Source organism: Mobula birostris, chromosome 5 (assembly GCF_030028105.1).
Source record: "Mobula birostris isolate sMobBir1 chromosome 5, sMobBir1.hap1, whole genome shotgun sequence".
Classification (NCBI taxonomy): domain Eukaryota; kingdom Metazoa; phylum Chordata; class Chondrichthyes; order Myliobatiformes; family Myliobatidae; genus Mobula; species Mobula birostris.
Window position 1 is genome coordinate 177,677,423 of NC_092374.1, and position 20,847 is coordinate 177,698,269.

The window sequence follows — 20,847 nt, forward strand, 5'->3', positions numbered from 1 at the left end:
ACCCGACAGTTTCTGATTGCGTCCAAGGTATCCTGAAGTGGGAGGGTGAGCAGTCAGAGGCCGTGGTACATATAGGTACTAATGACATAGATAAGAAAAGGGAAGAGGTCCTGAAAGGAGAACATAGGGAGTTAGGAAAGAAGTTGAGAAGAAGGACCGCAAAGGTAGTAATCTCGGGATTACTGCCTGTGCCACACTACAGTGAGAGTAGGAATGCAATGAGGTGGAGGATAAATGCGTGGCTGACGGATTGGAGCAGGAGACAGAGATTCAAGTTTCTGGATCATTGGGAAGTCTTTTGGCGCAGGTCTGACCTGTACAAAAAGGACGGGTTGCACTTGAATCCTAGGGGGGCAAATATCCTGGCGGGGAGATTTGCGAAGGCTGCTGGAGAGACTTTAAACTACAATGGCTGGCGGGGAGGGTCGGTGGGAATCAAATTGAAGAAACTAGGATACAGGAGGTTAGTTCACAAATAGAGAAAGCTAGCAGACCGTGTTTGAGGGAGGATAGGCAGGGGATGGAGAACGGGAGCGCTCAGACCGATGATGTAGGGGAGAAGGAAGAAAAAGTTAACAAAGTTCTTTGCAACATTAGAGATAATCAAAGAGTAAAAGGTGGAGAGTTTCTTAAATGCATCTATTTTAATGCTGGGAGCATTGTAAGAAAGGTGGACGAGCATAGAGCGTGGATTGATACCTGGAAATATGATGTTGTAGCTATTAGTGAAACATGGTTGCAGGAGGGGTGTGATCGGCAACTAAATATTCCTGGATTTAGTTGTGTCAGCTATGATAGAATCGAAGGGGCAAGCAAGAGCGGGAGGTGCTGCATTGCTTGTGAGAGAAAATATTACAACGGTGCTTTGGCAGGACAGATTAGTGGACTCGTCTAGGGAGGCTATTTGGGTGTAATTAATGAATGGGAAAAGTGTAGAAACGCTTATAGGGGTGTATTATAGACCACCTAATGGGGAGCGAGAACTGGAGGAGCAAATTTGTAAGGAGATAGCAGATGATTGTAGTGAGCACAAGGTTGTGATTGTGGGAGATTTTAATTTTCCACACATAGACTGGGAAACCCAATTTGTAAAAGAGCTGGATGGATTGGAGTTTGTAAAATGTGTGAAAAATAGTTTTTTTGCAGCAATACATAGAGGTACCAGCAAGAGAATTGGCAGTGTTGGATCAACTGTTAGGGAATGAGATAGGTCAGGTGACGGAGGTATGTGTTGGGGAGCACTTCGGGTCCAGTCAACACAATGCCATTAGTTTCAATATAATTATGGACAAGGATAGGACTGGACCCAAGTTTGGGATTTTTGATTGGAGAAAGGGTAACTTTGAGGAGATGCGAAAGGATTTAAAAGGAGTGGATTGGGACAATTTGTTTTATAGGAAGGATGTGATAGAGAAATGGAGGTCTTTTCAAGGTGAAATTTTGAGGGTACAGAATCTTTATGTTCCTGTTAGGTTGAAAGGAAAGGTTAAAACGTTTGAGAGAGTCATGGTTTCCAGGGGATATTGGAAACTTGGTTCGGAAAAAGAGAGAGATCTACAACAGAAATACGCAGCTTGGAGTAAATGACGTGCTCGAGGAATATAAAGAGTGTAAAACGAATCTGAAGAAAGAATTAGAAATGCTAAAAGAAGCCATGAGGTTGCTTTGTCAAATAAGGTGAAAATGAATCCAAAGGGTTTCTACTGTTATATTAATAGCAAAAGGGTAGTGAGGAATAAAATTGGTCCCTTAGAAAGTCAGAGTGGACGGCTATGTGCGGAGCCAAAAGAGATGGGGGAGTTTTTGAACAATTTCTTTTCTTTGGTTTTCACTGAGGAGAAGGATATTGAATTCTATAAGGTAATGGAAACAGGCAGAGAAGTTATACAAACTAGGATGATTGAGGAAGAGGGAGTACTGGCGCTTTTAAGGAATATAAACGTGCATTAGTATCCGGGTCCTGTCAGGATATTCACTTGGAACTTGGGGGAAGTCAATGTGGAAAATAGCAGGGAGTCTGACAGACATGTTTCAAATGTCATTAGAAACTGGATGGTGCCAGAGAATTGGCGTATTGCTCATGTTGTTCCATTCTTCAAAAAGTGTTCTAAGAGTAAACCTAGCAATTATCGGCCTGTGACTTTGACATCAGTGGTGGGTAAATTGATAGAAAGTATTCGTAGACATGGTATGTATAATTATCTGAATAGACAGGGTCTGATTAGGAACAGTCAACATGGATTTGTTTCGTGGAAAATCATATTTGACAAATCTTATTGAATTCTTTTGAAGAGGTTACCAGGTAAATTGGCGAGGGTAAAGCGGTAAACGTTGTCTATATGGACTTCATTAGGGCCTTTGACAAGGTCCCACATAGAAGTATAGTTAGGAAGGTTCAATCATTAGGTATTAATATTGAAGTAGTAAAATGGATTCAGCAGTGGCTGGATGCGAAACGCCAGAGAGCAGCAGTGGATAACTGTTTGTCAGACTGGAGGCTGGTGACTAGTGGTGTGTCTTAGGAATCTGTACTGGTTCAATATTGTTTGTCATATATATTAATGATCTGGATGATATGGTGGTAAATTGGATTGATAAGTATGCAGATGGTACGATGATAGATGGAGCTGTGGATAATGACTTAGGTTTTCAAAGCTTGCAGAAAGATTTAGTCCAGTTAGAAGAATGGGCTGAAAGATGGCAGATGGAGTTTAATGCTACTAAATGTGAGGTGCTACATTTCGGTAGGACTAATCAAAATAGGACATACCTGGTAAATGGCAGGGCTTTGAAGAATGCAGTAGAACAGAGGGATCTAGGAAAAATGGTGCATAGTTCCCTGAAGGTGGAATCTCATGTGCATAGGGTATTGAAGAAAGCTTTTGGTATGCTGGCCTTCATAAATCAGAGCATTGAGTATGGTAGTTGGGAGGTAATGTTGAAATTGTATAAGGCATTGGTAAAGCCAAATTTGGAGTATTGTGTACAGTTCTGTTCACCGAATTATAAGGAAGCCGTCAACAAAATGGAGAGAGTGCAGAGAAGGCTTACTAAAATGTTACCTGGGTTTCATCTCCTAAGTTACAGAGAAAGGTTGAACAAGTTGCGTCTTTATTCTTAGGAGCCCAGAAGGTTGATAGGGGACTTGTTAGACGTACTTAAAATTATGAGAGGGATAGATAGAGTTGCCGTGGATAGGATTTTTCCATTGAGAGTAGGGGAGATTCTAACAAGAGGACATGAGTTGCGAGTTAAAGGGCAAAAGTTTAGGAGTAACAGGAGGGGGGACTTATTTACTCAGAGAGTGGTAGCTGTGTCGAACGAGCTTCCAGCAGGAGTGGTTGAGGCAGGTTCGATGTTGTTATTTAAAGTTAACTTGGATAGCTATATGGACTGGAAAGGAATGCAGGGTTATGGGCTGAGTGCAGGTCCGTGGGACTAGGTGAGAGTAAGAGTTCGGCACGGATTAGAAGAGCCGAGATGGTCTGTTTCCGTACTGTAATTGTTATATGTTATATGGTTATATGGTAACGGAGACGCATCTTTTTTCCCTTATTATGGAGAAAGAGAGCCTGTGGTATGTCGAATAACGGATGAACGAGCAGTTTTTGGAGTGCTGCAAGTCTGCGTCTTTGCTGTTGCTTTGGTCACGTTTGAGTACTCGGTGGCGGGTACCGATTTTTTGTTTTGCCGGTAGGGGGAGGTATGATCGTTGAATGCTGCCGCTTATACGCGGGAGAGAGTGGAGTTTGCGGCATTTTAGGTTTCCAATTAACTGTCATTCATTCTGTGGGCATTACCCTGCTTTCGTGGATGGTTGTGAAGAAAAACCACTTCAGGATGTACATTGTAGACAATTGTCTGACTTTAAATATACCTTTGAAAACCTTGAAAATAATTAATGAGGCTCAGTCATTGGATGATATATACATGGACGATTGGCAAAGTGCCTATTACAAGGGACTATCATAATGCGTTCATTTGAAAATTCACAGATTCGATTCAGAGTCTGTTTTTCCATAATGACAACGGATAATGGTGGAAGAGTATTATTCTGACTAAGTGTTCCGTCATGATCAGCGTTGTGGCCTCTGTAATTTGTGATGCATGTACGTCGCATGGACGAAATTTTAATTTGGGTTGATTCGTAAGTTTGAAGAAAGTATGGTTAGTAAGAAATGAATTGTCTGTAATGATTTGCTTCAGAGTGCTACCGTAAAGCCCCATCTAAGATGCCTCCAGTGTGCTTAAAAACATGGTGCACATACCGAGGATGGAGGGTTAAACCGAAATAACGGAAGGTTGATGACAATACCTTCAATATGCAGATAAAATCAGGCTGCTGTTGAATCCCAAGGGAGGAATTTCTAGACCTAGGAGATGTCTTTTAGAGAACCTTCAGGTTGAGCCCAGCAGGGGATTCCCGATTCTGGATTGAGTGTTGTGCAATGGACCAGAATTTATTAAAGAGTTTACGGTAAAAGAACCTTTAGGGCAAGTGATCCTTAATCGAATTCACACTTAAATCTCAGAAGGACGTATCAGATTTACGGTGGAATAAATAGAATCACGGAGGTATGAGAGAGGGGGTGGCCAAAATTAGTTCCAAATGGACAATGACAGTGATTACAGCTGAGCAATAATGGTTGGAATTTCTGGATGCAATTCGGAAGGCACAGGATGTGTACACCGCAAAGAGAAAGAAGACCGTTAAAGGCAATGTGACACAATGCTCACTAGCAAGAGCAGTCAAAGCCAACATATAAACCAAAGAGATGGCATAAAATAAAGAAAATGTTCATGGGAAGTTAGAGGATTGGAAAGGTTTTTAAAAAACAACAAAGAGAAAGTAAAAAGGCATTAAGAAGAAAAAATGGAAAACGAAATTAAGCGAGATAATACTACGACAAAGGATATCAAACGCTCCTTCAGAAAAATAGAATGTAAAAGAGAGGCGAGGGGATATATCTGGCCACTTGAAAATGGTGCTCGAGGGCTAGTAATGGGGGTGGAAGAAACGAGCAGATTGGTCAACGTTATAGAGTGTCACGGGTAAACAGAGTGTGAAGCTGCCATTACTCGGGAGAAGGTGACAGGGAACTTGAAAGGTCAGAATGTAGATAGGTCACCAGGACCATAGGTGTACATCGCAGGGTTCTGAAAGCGTTTGCAGAAGAGATTGAGGAGGCATCAGTAATAATCTTTCAATAATAACTAGATTCCTCAATGGTACCGGAAGAGTGAAAGATTGTAAATGTCTCCCCACACTCTAAGACGGGAAAGAGACAGAAGAAAGTTAATTGCAAACCAATTGGTCTGCCCTCAGCTGTGCAGAACATGGTGGAGTTGAATGTTAAGGATATAGTTTCGGGGTACCTAGAGACACACAATAAATTTGACCATAGTCAGCATTGTTGACTGACTGGAAACTCTTGCCTGACAAACTTGTGGGAATATTTTGAAAAAAAAGTAACGACCAGGATAGACAAAGGAGGATTGCCTGATGGTGTGTACTTCTATTTTCAGAAGACACTTCACAAAGTGGCACATATGAGTGCGTTTAAGAAGTTAAGAGCCAATTTTATTACAGGAAAGATAACAGGGTGGATAAAGGTAGTGACTGAATGGCAGGAGGGAATAAAGGGAACATTTTCTGAGTGGGAATCAAGGGGTCCTTTTCTGATTGGCTGCTGATGACTAGTGGTGAACCACTAGTCTCACTGTGAGTACCTTTCGCCTTTATCTTAGGAAGGATGTGCAGACACTAGAGACGGTTCAAAGGATGCTCAGGAAAATGATGCCTGGCTTGAGTTGCTTGTCATATGAAGAGCTAATAGTGGCACTGTTCCTGTATTCACTGCAGTTCAGCAGAATGAGAGGTGTCTTCACTGGAAACTATCGAATGCTGAAAGGCCTTGATCGGGTGGATATGGAGAGTATGTTTACTATGGTGGGATGGTGTAAGTTAGAAGTTCACATTGCAGTGCTAATTGTGGGGAATATTCCAGTGCTGCAGGGAGAGGAGGTTCTGAGTCAGTAAGGGAATGAATCTGTCGATCTAGGCAGAACACAATGCATGAGTGATCCCAGCAAAGACTATTATTTAGGCCTGTAATTAGTGTGAAGGATATTGAAGTAAATGTTTGCAGCAATCCCGAAGATGGGTATAGTAATTGTAATCGGCGAATTTATTAATATAAACATGCGATCTGACGGCAGTAACATCTGGTGCAATAAGGGGGAGACTCTGTAATGTGTTCCGGATAAAAAAAAACCTTGATTATCATTTCTTTCTTCAACGTGCAAGTGAAGATTACTACGCTGTTTTTCTGGCAAATGATCCAAGCCACGAAGATTCAATGTGAATGGGAGCACCTGGAAACAGGGGTGAATTTCTCAAGAAGTGCTGAGATTATTATAAGGTGGGTAAAGAAATAACCGATTTAGTCTTGTAATAGACACATCGAAGATTGGGACAATCCAGTTAAATGCGATGAGCCAATTGCAGACATGTCAGATTCATCGCGAACAGGTTTAGAAAAGAAAGGTGCACGGCACCTATCTTTTAATTTATTGCAACATATAAAACACCAATAACGAAATAATGCTTTCAGGTGTTGAATAACAAAGAGGAAGAAGGTCCAAAACGTGTAAGATCTGTTTCCACGAAGAATCCTCTTCAATTCATGGTCTGTGCTACGACGAAAAGCGCAGACTGGCGGCAACTTGTGAAGCATTTATGCGAACGACAACGTCATATTCGTCCTCCGGTTCAAGCTCCACTGCCACGTCCGTGGCATCGGATCAGCAACAAACAAGATTTAAGCAAGTAAGCGTGTTCTTCACCTCCTGCCTGAACTTGCTCTGGGTCATTCCATAGATCCACGTGTTTGCGCAGGAGCTGAAGAGCATCAGTAAGACCCCTACCTCATTGGCGATGAAAGAGGGGCTTGTGAGATCCTTGTCCGAGAAATTGACTGTGACTCGAGTGCAGATGAAGGTTACAGTTTGCGTTGTCCACATCAGTATGTAAGTACCGGACACGGTGAAGAGTAAGATGATGGACTTACGCCGACTCTCCATCTCACTGTCATTTCCATCATGTCCCTTCAGGCGCCGTCGAACCCTACTGAACACTACAATGTTCCGGACCGTCAGCCCGTTCAGGACTACGATCAGTACGAATGGAATTAAGGACAGAGAGCTGCTACAAATCCAGGAGTAAACCACCCACCAAATGTAGGTGAAATACGCGACTATAGGCTGACACCCATAGTTCACGTTATCCATAACGTAGCGTGGCTCGTACATGAAGTGAAAAGGGATGTATTTTAAGCAGCTCAGCACGCATAACAACACAACAACCACGACGGCCGTCCTCTCCGTACAATATCTGAGTCTCAGTTTCGGACAGGAAATGCTGACAAAGCGGTCAAAGGTAAAAGAAACGGTTAACCAGACGGAATAATCCAACGTAACGATTCGCAGGTAAATATCAGATGGACACACTGTGCTGCGGGTCAGGAAGGAATGAGGGTGATAGCAAGTGTAGATCTTTTGCAGTAACACGTGGAGTATGAGAACGAACAGGTCGGAGATCGTCATCGCCATCATGTAACGCGTCATTCCTCCAGTCAGACCACACTTTCCCCGGTACAGAATCGTTGCGGTGAGCAGACCTACTGTTCAATACAGAAAGACACAGGAAATTAATGTGTAGACAGAAGTACCATATACATTAAGGCTGGATATTCTGTTGGCAGTGATGGAGACATACCACATTATTTAGACAGATAATGATTAAATAGAATTCAAAGAGCTCAGCCCCTCCATCACACTGGCCTACCGGTTCTATTAGCAGAGTCGTGCTCAGTTCAACGGATTATATAAGGATTTCATACTTGGAAATATGAATTTATGATTCAAATTGTTCTTTCTGTAACATTAAAGATAATTCTGTTCCCTACAAAAACGTGACTGGTACGTCCTGGAAAAACGCATCAAGCAAGGCAGCATCCATGCAATGTTTTCATGTTTCAGGATCATTAGTTTCCAACAAAGTTGATGATGAACTTCAAAGACTCCATAAGCGATCCTAGTCCTGAAACAACTTCCATATATAGCGTTTGATTGTGTTTTGGAATATGTTTCAGTTATCACAATTAGAGCATTAGTAAGAAATATTTCGTATTGATTCAATTCAAAAACGATCGTGCAATGTTCTAAGTGTCCATTAATCTTATCGGTTCAGGGTAAGATTCCCTCTAACTCCCACAGCTGGCCCCATCATTTTCGTGTTCTTCAGTCTCGTATGGCAGCAACCACCTCCCTGATCATCCCGTCCCCACCTCTGCAACGAATATATGCCTGATACATAGTAGTTTTCTCTCTGTTATTGAAAAATCCCTCTTTATCTTTAACTATCTCCATCATTTCCCCCGACGCTGCTGATATCAGATCCCCATTCTTTCAATATAGTATCGCCATTATCAAACTAATTTAATTACATTAATATTCATTACTCATTTCACAATGACCAATATTAATTCCTCCTTTTCAATGCTTTTTAAAATTCCATTTAATTCCACCTATAGTTACCCAAACTTCGGCATCTATGTAAATTACCTTCAAATTTGTTTCCTGTCAGTTTAGTTGTGTATTGTCACGTTCCCGTAATGGATTTTGAATATTCTTGCATTATTAATTGCAATTCACGTTGCTGCTAGAAGAAAGAGAAAGAAATCACCATCGCAAAGAATTGTTGGAACTGATCAAAAAGACATTAGTCTAATTAAGACTTACCGGGGATACCAAACGCCGCCAGAATCGGATAAATCATTTCATTGACATACAGAATTGGAGCACGTCCCATGCTTGAAAAGCCGCAGTACTGACAACAAACTGTCAGTCCGAGTGGAGTTTGAGCAAGCAGCCCGACTCGGATCACATTAATACCCATGCCTATCCTCCTGTGGGTTCATATTAGTCACGGTGTTTTTAAAAACAATTTTTAGTGCTGCAAAGTGAAGTGGTTACACCTATTTCTCCACGGAATACTCGTGGCAAAAATATGAAAAGTTGTAGTTCCGTTGCTGCATCTGAATCCGAGCTGCAGTTTTCTGGGCTTCATAATGCCAGCGAGTGGTTTCACAGACACAGCGGTCGACATAGATGAACTTTATGAATTTAACACAGGGAAATCTGAAATAGAATCTTTTAATCACATTTGCATGAACAGATAGGGGATTGCGACATTTCGCAGTGATTTGTTTAAATGCTGTTTCGATTTCAAAGGCGAATTTTTAACGTCAACTCAATGGGGTAAACTGTGCACTACTAGTGATGGGCGCGGGGTTGCTCAATTCTATGTCATCTTTCGGTGATATCTCTCAAGTATTCAGCTGAGCAATAACTTCTGTATAGTCGCTTTACTACACTTATATCCCGCGTATATTTGTTCAAAAAAGCAAAATTTAAGAACTGTGATATTGGAGCAACAGAGAAAAAAAGTCAAAAATAGTCAACAGATCAGGTGGCGTCTCTGAAAATGATGAGATTTTAAGTGTATAACGGTCCATTCGATAGAATAGAAAGTACAAGTACTGGATTTTCAATTACAGATAACGTGGAACAACGTAAAACGTGTGAGGATTTGGAGATGAAATAAATCTGAATGATACACGCGGTGTGGTGTCAGTGAAGAGAATGCTGCAAGGCACTGTTCAGCTCAGATGCATAATCGTTTGATCGATCACTGAGGAAGTCGAAGCTCTGCAGAGGGTATTTTTGATGCAAGAGTTCAGGACATTAAGTGTTTTTTAAAAATATCCTACAGGCATTTAAAATGTTGGTTCCATTTATAGTAGAATCGAAGATATTTTAAATATCATATCAATGTTCTTTGTTGGTTAATTAGTTAAAGTTGACGAAAGTAAAAGTATCGCTGAGCGCCCCTTGCAATAAAAAAAGGCATGTCACTTAGCACGACAAGCAAAATGCTGTCTCCGGACACTCCCGGGCAATTTATCCGGCGCTTTACATGTTGCACATTTAGATGGACCAAAGTGACCTGCTTCCAAACTTTTTCACCTGCCACCACTGATATGTTATAGTCATAGTCATATTTTATTGAGCCCGGGGGAAACTGGTTTTCCCCATAAATAATAAATAAATAGTTGCACCATAAATAATAAATAGTAATAGAACCATAAATAGTTAAATAGTAATATGTAAATTATGCCAGTAAATTATGAAATAACTCCAGGACCAGCCTATCGGCTCAAGGTGACTGACCCTCCAAGGGAGGAGTTGTAAAGTTTGATGGCCACAGGCAGGAATGACTTCCTATGATGCTCTGTGCTGCATCTCGGTGGACTGAGTCTCTGGCTGAATGTACTCCTGTGCCCACCCAGTACATTATGTATTGGATGGGAGGCATTGACCAAGATGGGATGCAACTTAGACAGCATCCTCTTTTCAGACACCACCGTCAGAGAGTCTAGTTCCATCCCAACAACATCACAGGCCTTACGAATGAGTTTGTTGATTCTGTTGGTGTCTGCTACACTCAGCCTGCTGCCCCAGCACACAACAGCAAACATAATAGCACTGGCCACCACAGACTCATAGAACTTTCTCAGCATCATTCGGCAGATGTTAAAGGACCTCAGTCCCTCAGGAAATAGAGTCGGTTCCGACCCTTCCTGTAGACAGCCGCAGTGTTTTTTGACCAGTCCAGTTTATTGTCAATTCGTATCCACAGGTATTTGTAATCCTCCACCACGTCCACACTGACCCCCTGGATGGAAACAGGGATCACCGATACCTTAGCTCTCCTCAGGTCTACCACCAGCTCCTTAGCCTTTTTCACATTAAGCAGCAGATAATTCTGCTCACACCATGTTGCACCTGCATTGGATTCTCTGATCAGTAACTCTGGTTTATTTGTTTCTCAACGAAATATTGCCTTCACGATTGTCACTGCTTGAACTCTGACGAAGGACAATCCTACCTCGTCCGTACTTTTCCTGAACTACACTGGTCTGGTATCCGTGCCTATTAGATCAAAGCTTCTTTTCATTAAAAATTTGAAGAGCAAATCCATTTCTCTCGCACAACTTCCCCCATTTCTCACCTGTCCAAGGCTAAGTCAGATTATTTATTACATGAACGCCGTGTCTGCCCCAGAGAAAACATATCAGGATTTGCGGCCTATTACCCATTGCTCAATATGTTTCGATATATGATATCTAAATGATAACTTCTTGTGAGACATAGAGACCATCGGCTAGGTGCAGAAAGATACTTGAAAGGTGTAGAGGCGACAGGGTTATATCGTGTATAATGTTTAAATTCTCAATGTGATTGCGACTCCTTTCGTGGAAAGGGTCTCAATGGGGAAGAATTTGACTGGTATATCCAGAAGCCTTACTTGCTACAATATGGAAATAGTCCAGCCAAGACTAATGATACAAACACTTATGTGTGGAAATGAACATTTGCAGTTGATCAAAATTTTCATTGATGGAACAAACAGGTCTCGCAAGACTAACGGATGCCTTAAAAAAATTGAACTGTTGTGTTCAACTCTGGTCGTCTCATTACCGGAAAGAAGTGCAAAATTTAGAGAGGGTACAGACTTGTTTTATCAGGCCACTGCCTATAGATCATGTCTTTTGTGGTAAGGGTCAGCAACCTGTTGCTTTTTTTTGGAGCAAAAAGGGTGAGAGGCAACTGAATAAAGGTGAATAAGATGGTAAGATGCACATATTAGGTAAACAACGTCTTTTACAATTGCAGCAATAGATAATACAAGAGGGCATACTTTTATGACAGTGGTGGAAGGTATACGGTGATTTTAGATTGGCAAAATCGATTAAAGGAAATCGTCGGGCTGAGTGGCTAGGAACTTAAAATTTAGACATAACAACGAAGGTTGAAGCGCCTGTACTCTGCTATCTTGCTCTGTGTTCTATTTTTATATAGAGTGGATATTGCGATTCACTTTTGCACAGCATCTAAACGACGTATATTATTTAATTCAAATACTTAAGTACAAACTAACAGGACAGATGACAAGCAACATTGACAGAAAGTTTCTGAAATGTTTTCATGAGACCGCACCTGATTAGTATGAGTCAGGTAACGGATAATGCTGTATTTTCACAAAGATCTTTTGAAGTCATGCTAAGAGGCATGCTCCCTTCTAAGTAGAGTAGCACGTAGTAACTGAAATGGTCTTACGCGCCTTGCCTTTCTTCCGATGCAGCTGGAATCTTCTTGCATATAAATTTAATATACTTTGAAATTATGTTAGTGTAATGTGGAAATATAGCTAACCCATCAGTTGGTTAAATTATACTTTACACAACGTTTCAATTGAAGCATCTTAGAGCTTCAGCGTATTTACTTTTTCAGAGCTTCAAGTTACAGCTCTATTACAAATTGTAGCAATAAACACAGAGATGGAAATCGGTAACTCATTAGTAATCAACCAGACTTAATCAGACACTCGATAACTTGTCGTTGGGCATTGTTCCACACCATCGGCATTGCGCATGGCCCATATGCACAGCACACCTCTCCTTCACCACCCAGAAACAGGACGCCCCTTCTATGTAAGTAGACATGATATTAACCATGTCTCCTATAGTTCCTGTACAATTGCACACCAAATTTTTTCGCATCAACACAGAGCAAACCTGAGTTCCAGCCCTCGGCCACTCCATCCGCCAACATATCCAAGGTCAGCCATCATAATAAGCACCATTTGTCATCAGAATTCGCCAATAGACTCAACTTTCATTTCATCTCCGATCAGCTTTACAAGGAGACTTAGTTCTTAGTCATTCCGTATTCGGCCCTGCCATTATCAGCATCCATAACGCCATAGACCATACGATAAGGGAGTTGGGTAGGAGGCTCAAAAGCAGGACCTCCAAGGTAGTAGGCCTTGCTGCGTTTGCCACGTAATAACGAGAGCAAGAATCGCATGATCAGAGCTTCGGGTTCCTGGATCATTGGAGCCTCTTTTGAGAGAGGAACCACCTGTAGAAAAAGGTCAGGTTACACCTGAAACCAAAGGAGTCTAATATCCAAGCAAGCAGGTTTAATAGAGCTGTTCTGGAGGGTTTAAACTAATTTGGCAGGGAGACGGGAACAGGAGTGATGGGGCCGAGGATGGTGAAAACAGCAGTAGATCAAAGATAGCGTGCAACAGAAATGATAGAAATGACAGGCTGGAGAGTAGGCATAGTCACAGCTAGTAGGATGATTTACAAGACAATAGAGGCGTGGTGCAGCAAGAACAGAAAGCACCAAATACTGGACTGAAAATGTTATATCGGAATGCTCGCAGCATTAGAAATAAAAAGGACGAACTTAAAATTCAGCTACAGATTGGCGAGTATGACGCTGTGGCCATCTCTGTATCTTGGCTAAAAGATGGCTGTCATTGGGAGCAGAACGTCGAAGAATGTACGGTGTATCGAAAAGATAGCTTTGTAGGCAGGGGGTTGTTGTGTCCCTGTGTGTAAGAAATACTATTAGACCATAAGACCATAAGACGAAGGAGCAGAAGTAGGCCATTCGGCCCATCGAGTCCGCTCCGCCTTTTTATCATGAGCTGATCCATTCTCCTATTTAGTCCCACTCTCCCGCCTTCTCACCGTAACCGTTGATGCCCTAGCTACTCAGATACCTATCAATCTCTGCCTTAAATACACCCAATGACTTGGCCTCCACCGCTGCCCGTGGCAACAAATTGCATAGATTCTCCACCCTCCGGCTAAAAAAATTTCTTCACATCTCTGTTCTGAAAGGGTGCCCTTCAATCCTTAAGTCATGCCCTCTCGTACCAGACTCCCCCATCATGGGAAACAACTTTCCCACATCCACTCTGTCCATACCTTTTAAAATTCGAAATGTTTCTATGAGGTCTCCCCTCATTCTTCTAAACTTCAAGGAATACAGTCCAAGAGCGGACAAATGTTCCTCATATGTTAACCCTCTCACTCCCGGAATCATTCTAGTGAATCTTCTCTGTACCCTCTCCAACGTCAGCACATCCTTTCTTAAATAAGGAGATCAAAACTGCCCACAGTACTCTAAGTGAGGTCTCACCATCTCCTTATAGAGCTTCAGCATCACATCCCTGCTCCTATACTCTATTCCTCTAGAAATGAATGCCAACATTGCATTCGTCTTCTTCACTACTGACTCAACCTGGAGGTTAACTTTAGGGGTATCCTGTACGAGGACTCCCAAGTACCGTTGCATCTCAGAAATTTTAATTCTTTCTCCATTTAAATAATAGTCTGAAAGCATTAGAAAGGCTTGACATAAGATCGGAAGGTGTAGAGTCTCGATGTATTACGTTAAGAAAAGACAAGGGTAAAAGGACTCCAAAGGCAGCTCTATACAGACCTCTAAATAGCATCCCGGATGTGGTTAGCAAATTAAAGAATGATATAGAAAAGTCATGTCAGAAGAGCAATGTCATGACAATTGTTGGGGATTTTAACATTAAAGTGAATTGGGAAAACTAGGTCAGTCCTGGACCTTCAAGAGAGAGAACTTGTAGAAAGTCTAACGGATGGCTTTTCAGAACATATTGTTGCTGAGCCCACTAAGGGATCGGCTGTGCTGGATTGCGTGTTGTCCAATAATTCGGAGGTGATAAGTGAGCTTAAGGTTAAGAAAGCCTTAGGCAACAGTGATCACAATATGATCGAGTTTACTTTGAAATTTGAGAAGCAGGAACTAAATTCCAATGTGTCGATATTTCCCTGGAGTAAAGTACATTACAATGGCATGAGATGGGAACTGGCCAAGGTTGAATAGAAAGAGACACTAGCAGGAAGCACAGCGCAGCAGCAATGGCAAGAGTTTCTGCGAAAAATGAGGGAAGTGCAAGACAGATATATTCTAAATAAGGAGAAATTTTAGAATGGATGGACACTGCCGTGGCTGACAATTGAAGTCAGAGCCAAAGTAAAAGCTGAAGAGAGTGCAGACAAAGAAGGCAACACTAGTAGGAAGATGGAGAATTGCGGAGTTTTTAAAAACATGCAGAAGGATACTAAGGAGGTCATTTGGAAGGAAAGATGAATTGTGAAAGGAAACTAGCAAGGGACCAATATTAAAGAAGACACTAAAAGCTTTTTGAAATGGTGGTGGCTTCCGTTAGTCTCGCGAGACCATGAATCTGCAACTGGAAAGTCTTGCTTCAGTCTGTGTTAGAGCAGCGTCTGCTTTGGCTGTTGAGTCCCACACGGGAGTGACAGTCTTGGCTGCAGCGAATGCACTTGAAGGCACTGTCCTCCAGTGTTGTCTTGGTCCTGTTTTTCCGATGAGTGCCCTTTTCATCAGCAGCAAGCCTCACTTTTTCTTCTCCTCTTTTTTAGATCTCTGCGTAGTTCTAGCCTCCAGTGAGAGCGATCGCTTGCGATGTCCTCCCACAGCTCGACGTTCATTTTCAGTGACTTCATGTCTCTCTTGCAAACGTCATTCCAACGAAGATGGGGCCACCCTTGTGCTCCCTTGCCGGAGGGCAGTTCCCCGTACAGCAGGTCTTTCGGGATCCTCCCGTCTGACATGCGGTGTACGTAACCCAGCCAGCGGAGACGGCATTGTTGGAGCAGGGTGAAGAGGCTGGATATCCGGGCGCGGGCCAGGACCTCATTGTTGGTGACTCGGTCAGTCCACGTGATGTCCATGATGCGTCTCAGGCTGCAAAGGTGGATAGCGTTGAGACACCGCTCTTGTCTGTAGTAGAGGCTCCAGGTCTAGCTGCCGTAAAGCAGTGTGCTGAGAAGGCAGGCCCTGTAGACTGCAACTCTGTTGACAGTCGTCAGTTCTCTGTTCTCCCAGACTCTCTCTGAGGCTGCCCGTCCGATCCTTCTAGTGATCTCGGGGTCTAGGGAGAGGCTGTCCGTGATGGTGGAGCCAAGGTATGTAAACTCGTGAACTACCTCCAGCTCGTAGTTGTTGATGGTAATGGCAGAGGGGTGCACAACGCTTTGGCCCAACACGTTGGTTTTCTTCAGGCTAATGGTCAAGCTGAGGTCCTGGTAGGCTGCTGAGAAGCTGTCTATGAGGCGTTGAAGTAATTCAACGGTAAAAGAGAGTTAGGGGCAGAAATAGGACAAATAGAATATTGCTACGAGATATTGTAATCAGAGACGCAGAGATGGCAAAGGAAATGAATGCGTATTTTTCATCAGTCTTCACAAACGAAAGCATCTGATATTCAGGAGTGTGAGAGAAGTGAAGTATGTACAGTGAAAATTACGACTGAGAAGGATTTTGAGAAGCTTAATGGTCTAAGTGTGGATAAATCTCCTGGACCTGATGGAACGCACCCTCGGGTTCTGAAGGAAGTTGCTGGGGAGACTGCGAAAGCATTAACAATGATCTTTCAAGAATCGGTAGATTCTGGCATTGTACTGGATGGTTGGAAAGTTGTAAATGTTGCTCCGCTATTTAGAATTTGTGGCAGCAGAAAGAAAACTGTAGACCTGTTAGTCTGACATCAGTGGTTCGGAAGTTGTTGGGATCGACCGTACGGGATGAGGTTTCGGAGTATCAGGAGGCATATGACAATAAAGGCCAAAGCCAGCATGGTTTCTTGAAAGGGAGATCCTAACTGACTAACCTATTGCAATTTTTTTGAGGAACTTACAAGCAGGACAGACGAAAGAGATGTTATAGATGTGGTGTACTTGGATTTTCAGAATTTGACAAGGTGCTGCACGTCAGGTGGTTAGCATGATAACGTCCCGTGGAATTACTGAATAATTATCGGAATGGATGCAGCATTGGTTGTTCGGCACAAAACAGAGTGGGAATAAATGGATCCTATCCTGGCTGGTTGTCAGTTACCAGTGGAGTTCCACAGAGGTCGGTGATGGGAATGCTGCTTTTTACGATGTATTTCAATCATTTGCAGTACGGGATCAAAGGGTTTGTGGCTGAATTTGACGATGCTACAAAGATAGTTGGAGGAGCGGATAGTGTTCAGGAAACAGAGAGTCTGCAGTGAGACTTAGATAGTTCAGGAGAATGGGCAAAGAAGTGGCAAATGAAATAAAATGTTGGAAGATGTATGACATGTACTCTGGTGGAAGAAATAAACGAGCATGCTATTACTTAGATGGGGAGAGAATTCAAAATGCAGAGATGCAAAGAGACTTAGGACCCCTTGTGCGGGATAGTAAAAAGGTTTTCTCCAGGTTGCATCAGTAGATAAGAAGACAAATGTAATGTTGCCATTCATTTCTAGATGTACAGAATATAAGACCAGGGATGTGATGTTGAGGCTCTATAAGGCACACGTGAGACTACACTTAGAATATTGTGTGCAGGTTTGGGCTCATTATTTTAAAAATGAGATACTGACATTGGAGAGGGCTCAGAGAAGATTCGCGAAAATGATTCCAAGAATGAAAGGGTTACCATTTGAGAAATCTGGCGGCTCTTGGGCTGTATTCCCTGTAGTTCAAGAGAATGAGGTGGGTGGGGAGGATTCTCATAGAAGCATTCAGAATGTTAAAAGGCCTGAACAAATTAGATATAGCAAAGTTAGTTCCCATGGTGTGGGACTCCAGGACGAGAACCGCTTTTAAGACGAAGAAGAGAATTCAGACAAGCTGAAACCATTCGTTTCAACTGTTCATATGCTTTAAAATGGAACTTGAAATGGAACTGCTGCATGCCGAAAAATGAGTGCTCCAGAAGTTGATGAACGTTAAGTGACTCTCATTTGTATACTGAACTCTGTATACTTACTTACTCAGCAACAGGTTGAAAGGTGAAGGCGGGTGCTGTACGGAGTCAAACTGACCAAAACAGCACCAAGCTGCACACGTAGCTTACATTGATTCAGATGTTCTCTACCCGGGTTGAAAGGATCCTGCCAAGACGATGGGCTGTAAGGGAAAAAACAACTTGCTTGTCGTGATCAGGGATTATAATGTCCGTAATTGCGTTTCCTGAGGGGTAAAACGCAGGTGAATTGGTGGAGGGTCAGGTGGTGTTGAAGGACTTAAACAAATCAAAAGAACGGGCAAGAAATTGGTAAATGAAATACAATGTTCGAAAATGCATGATCATGCACTTTGGTAGTAGAAATAAATTTCCAGACTATTTGCTAAACGTGGAGAAAATCCAAATACCAAAAGAACTTGGAAATCTTTATGCAGAATACGGTAAAGTGCGACTTGCAGTTGAGTGCGAGATGAGGAAGGCAAATGTAATGTCGGCATTCATTTCAAGAAGTTTTAAATGCAAGAGCGAGGATGTAATGCTGAGGGTTTATAAGGCACTGATGAGGCCGCACCGTGAGTATTTTCATCAGTTATTGCCTCCTCATCTAAGATAAGGTAGGCTGGCATTGCAGAGACTCCAGAGGCGGTTTATAGGGATGATTCTGGAAACGAACAGGTTATAATACGAGGAACGATTGATGGCTCTGTGACTCTACTTACTGGAATTTACAAATATGATGTGGAATAGGATGTTTCCCATGGCCGGTGAGTCTAATACAAAAGGGCACAGACTCAGGATAGAGGGGCAATCATTTCAGAGCGAAGCGGAGAAATTTTTATTTAGCCAGAGGCTGGTATATAGTGGTATTTGATACGCAGGCAGCTGTGGAAGCCAGGTCGTTGAGTGTATTTAAGGCAGAGATTGATTAGTTCTTGTTTGGACATGGCATCAAAGGTGAGGGGGAGACGGCCGAGAAGTGGTGTTGAGGACAGGAAGAAAAGGATCGGACATGATTAAGTGTCATTGCAGACACGATGGACCCAATGGCCTAATTCTGCTCCGATGTTTTATGGTCCTCTGAATACCTATGAGAATAATGAAGAGATGAGCTAATATAATTGATAGAGAGTCTATGTAACTAGGATAATGCATGGGAAAGGCGAGGAGAAAAGAGAGAAAGACTATCTACTGTAACGTGATCGGCAACAATGAATTATCAATTGAAGCAGGTTTTATAAACAAACATAAACGTTTATTAAACTCTGCTCAACAAATAGCGAAAAGTATTCCGTGATTAACTTCCCATTCCTCACTTGCAGGAACTGTAGGTGATCGCCACTTCCTCATTAATAATTCCTTTTCAAAATAATATCCTAATGGCACCTTCTCAATTTCACTATCTGGAAGAGCTTGGTCGTTTAATTTGATAATCTCAGGGTCTCTACTCTGATCTGCTATAATATCCTTCTGAGATAAAGATAAATCTTCATGTCAGACTTACTACAATAATCTTGTTCAAACAATGAAGGTAAGAAAGTTTCTGACACATCCTTAAAATTTGAACCCCGAGTTGAACAGTCATGGGTAACAGACCCATCCTGCACATCAATCTTTTTAACCATAGATTGGGTTACAACACAGGAAGAAATTGTGTTAGAATCCATCTTTGTTTTCTCGGAAATGGGCTTTATTGTCAAATGCACTGCAGGAAAAACGTGTCCATCTGCTATGTTATTTCCTAACAACAGAGAAACATCATTCACGGGCAAACTGGGTTGTAGTCCTACTTTAACAGGCCCTGTAATTAACCCTGACCTTAAATTTACTTTATGCCAATGTACCGGCATAAGGGCACTCCCAACTGCTCGTATATAGCTTACCGCACCAATGTCAGACTCATCACTAAACTTTAGAACACTGTCTAATATTTGTGATTGAGAAGCTCCAGTATCTCTGAGTATTTTTATTGACACAGGAGTGGATCCCTCTTGCAAGGATACAAATCCCTCCATTATAAAATGTTCATATGCCCTCTTAACCTGGTCAGACTCTAACGAAACTTCATTTGTATTTATCCAACTCTGTGGATTTACAGGTGTTTCCATCTGCTGCACACAAGCATCTGGGTCTGCTTCCTTCTCTTTGTTTTTCAATCAATAGCAGTTAGCTATTACATGCCCAGGTTTATTACAATAATTACAAATAGGACCAGAATATCTTTCCTTCACGTGACTCCTTTCATTCCTACCTTTCTCACTAATTTCTGATCTAATTTCTGGTTTACCTTGACTCTCTGTGCTATTATTCCTTTTAAAAGTTCTACCTGGGGAATATTTACTCTTATGAATTCAAGCATACTCATCAGCTAATTTAGCAGACTCCTGTAATGTATCAGTGTCCCTCTCATTTAAGTATGCCCTTACTTCAGCAGGATTGTTCCTTTTAAATTCCTCCAGTAAAATCAACTCTTTTAATTTATTATACTCCCCATTCACATTTTTAGAGGAAACCCATCTCTCAAAACGCACAGATTTATCGTAGGTAAATTCCACGTAAGTTTTGTCCACGGATTTCTTCAAATTTCTAAATCTTTCTCTATAAGCTTCTGAACCAGTTCATACCCTTTCCGTATATGCTGCTTCACAATATCATAATCAAGTGCCTGTTCAGCAGTTAAAGCTGTACACACTTGTTGTGCCTTACCTCTAATTATACTTTGTAACATCACTGGCCATTGATCTTTCGGCCACCCTGAACTCAAAGCATCAATTTCAAAATGTTGGAAATATTTGTCTACTTCTATCTCATTAAACGGAGGAGGCAAAATAACTTCTCGACAAGCAAAAAACTGTTTGATAGAAACAGAGGACTGATTTTCCATCCTTAATTTCTCCACCTCCAACTCAAAATTCCTCTGCTTATTAGCTTCTGTTTCTTTAAATTCCGTTACTTTATTTGCCTCTCTTTCGGCAATTTCCGCTTTAAATTGTTCAAAATTTATCTGTTCAAGATGTAACTGCATTTCCAGTTTACTCATTGGAAACCTCCCTAAGACCTCATCCTCAACCTTTCCCGAAATTT

The 20,847-nt window shown here is 41.9% G+C and overlaps 1 protein-coding gene across 1 annotated transcript; it reads right to left on the reverse strand.

The window, feature by feature from the left end:
• Positions 1-6,804: 6,804 nt before the first annotated feature.
• On the reverse strand, positions 6,805-8,959 carry LOC140198422 (probable G-protein coupled receptor 139). Its single transcript, XM_072259512.1, has 2 exons — positions 8,803-8,959; positions 6,805-7,682 (listed from the first exon to the last, which is right to left on the reverse strand). The coding sequence occupies exons 1-2, from the start codon at positions 8,957-8,959 to the stop codon at positions 6,805-6,807; spliced, it is 1,035 nt and encodes a 344-aa protein (XP_072115613.1).
• Positions 8,960-20,847: the final 11,888 nt, after the last annotated feature.

What these genes read in the sequence shown, in the direction of transcription:
- LOC140198422 (XM_072259512.1), bottom strand. Translation starts at nt 8,959, where the DNA reads ATGGGTATTAATGTGATCCGAGTCGGGCTGCTTGCTCAAACTCCACTC. An exon ending in GGCGGCGTTTGGTATCCCCG is followed by an intron (nt 7,683 to 8,802) that starts GTAAGTCTTAAT and finishes TGTATTGAACAG; the next exon opens with TAGGTCTGCTCACCGCAACG.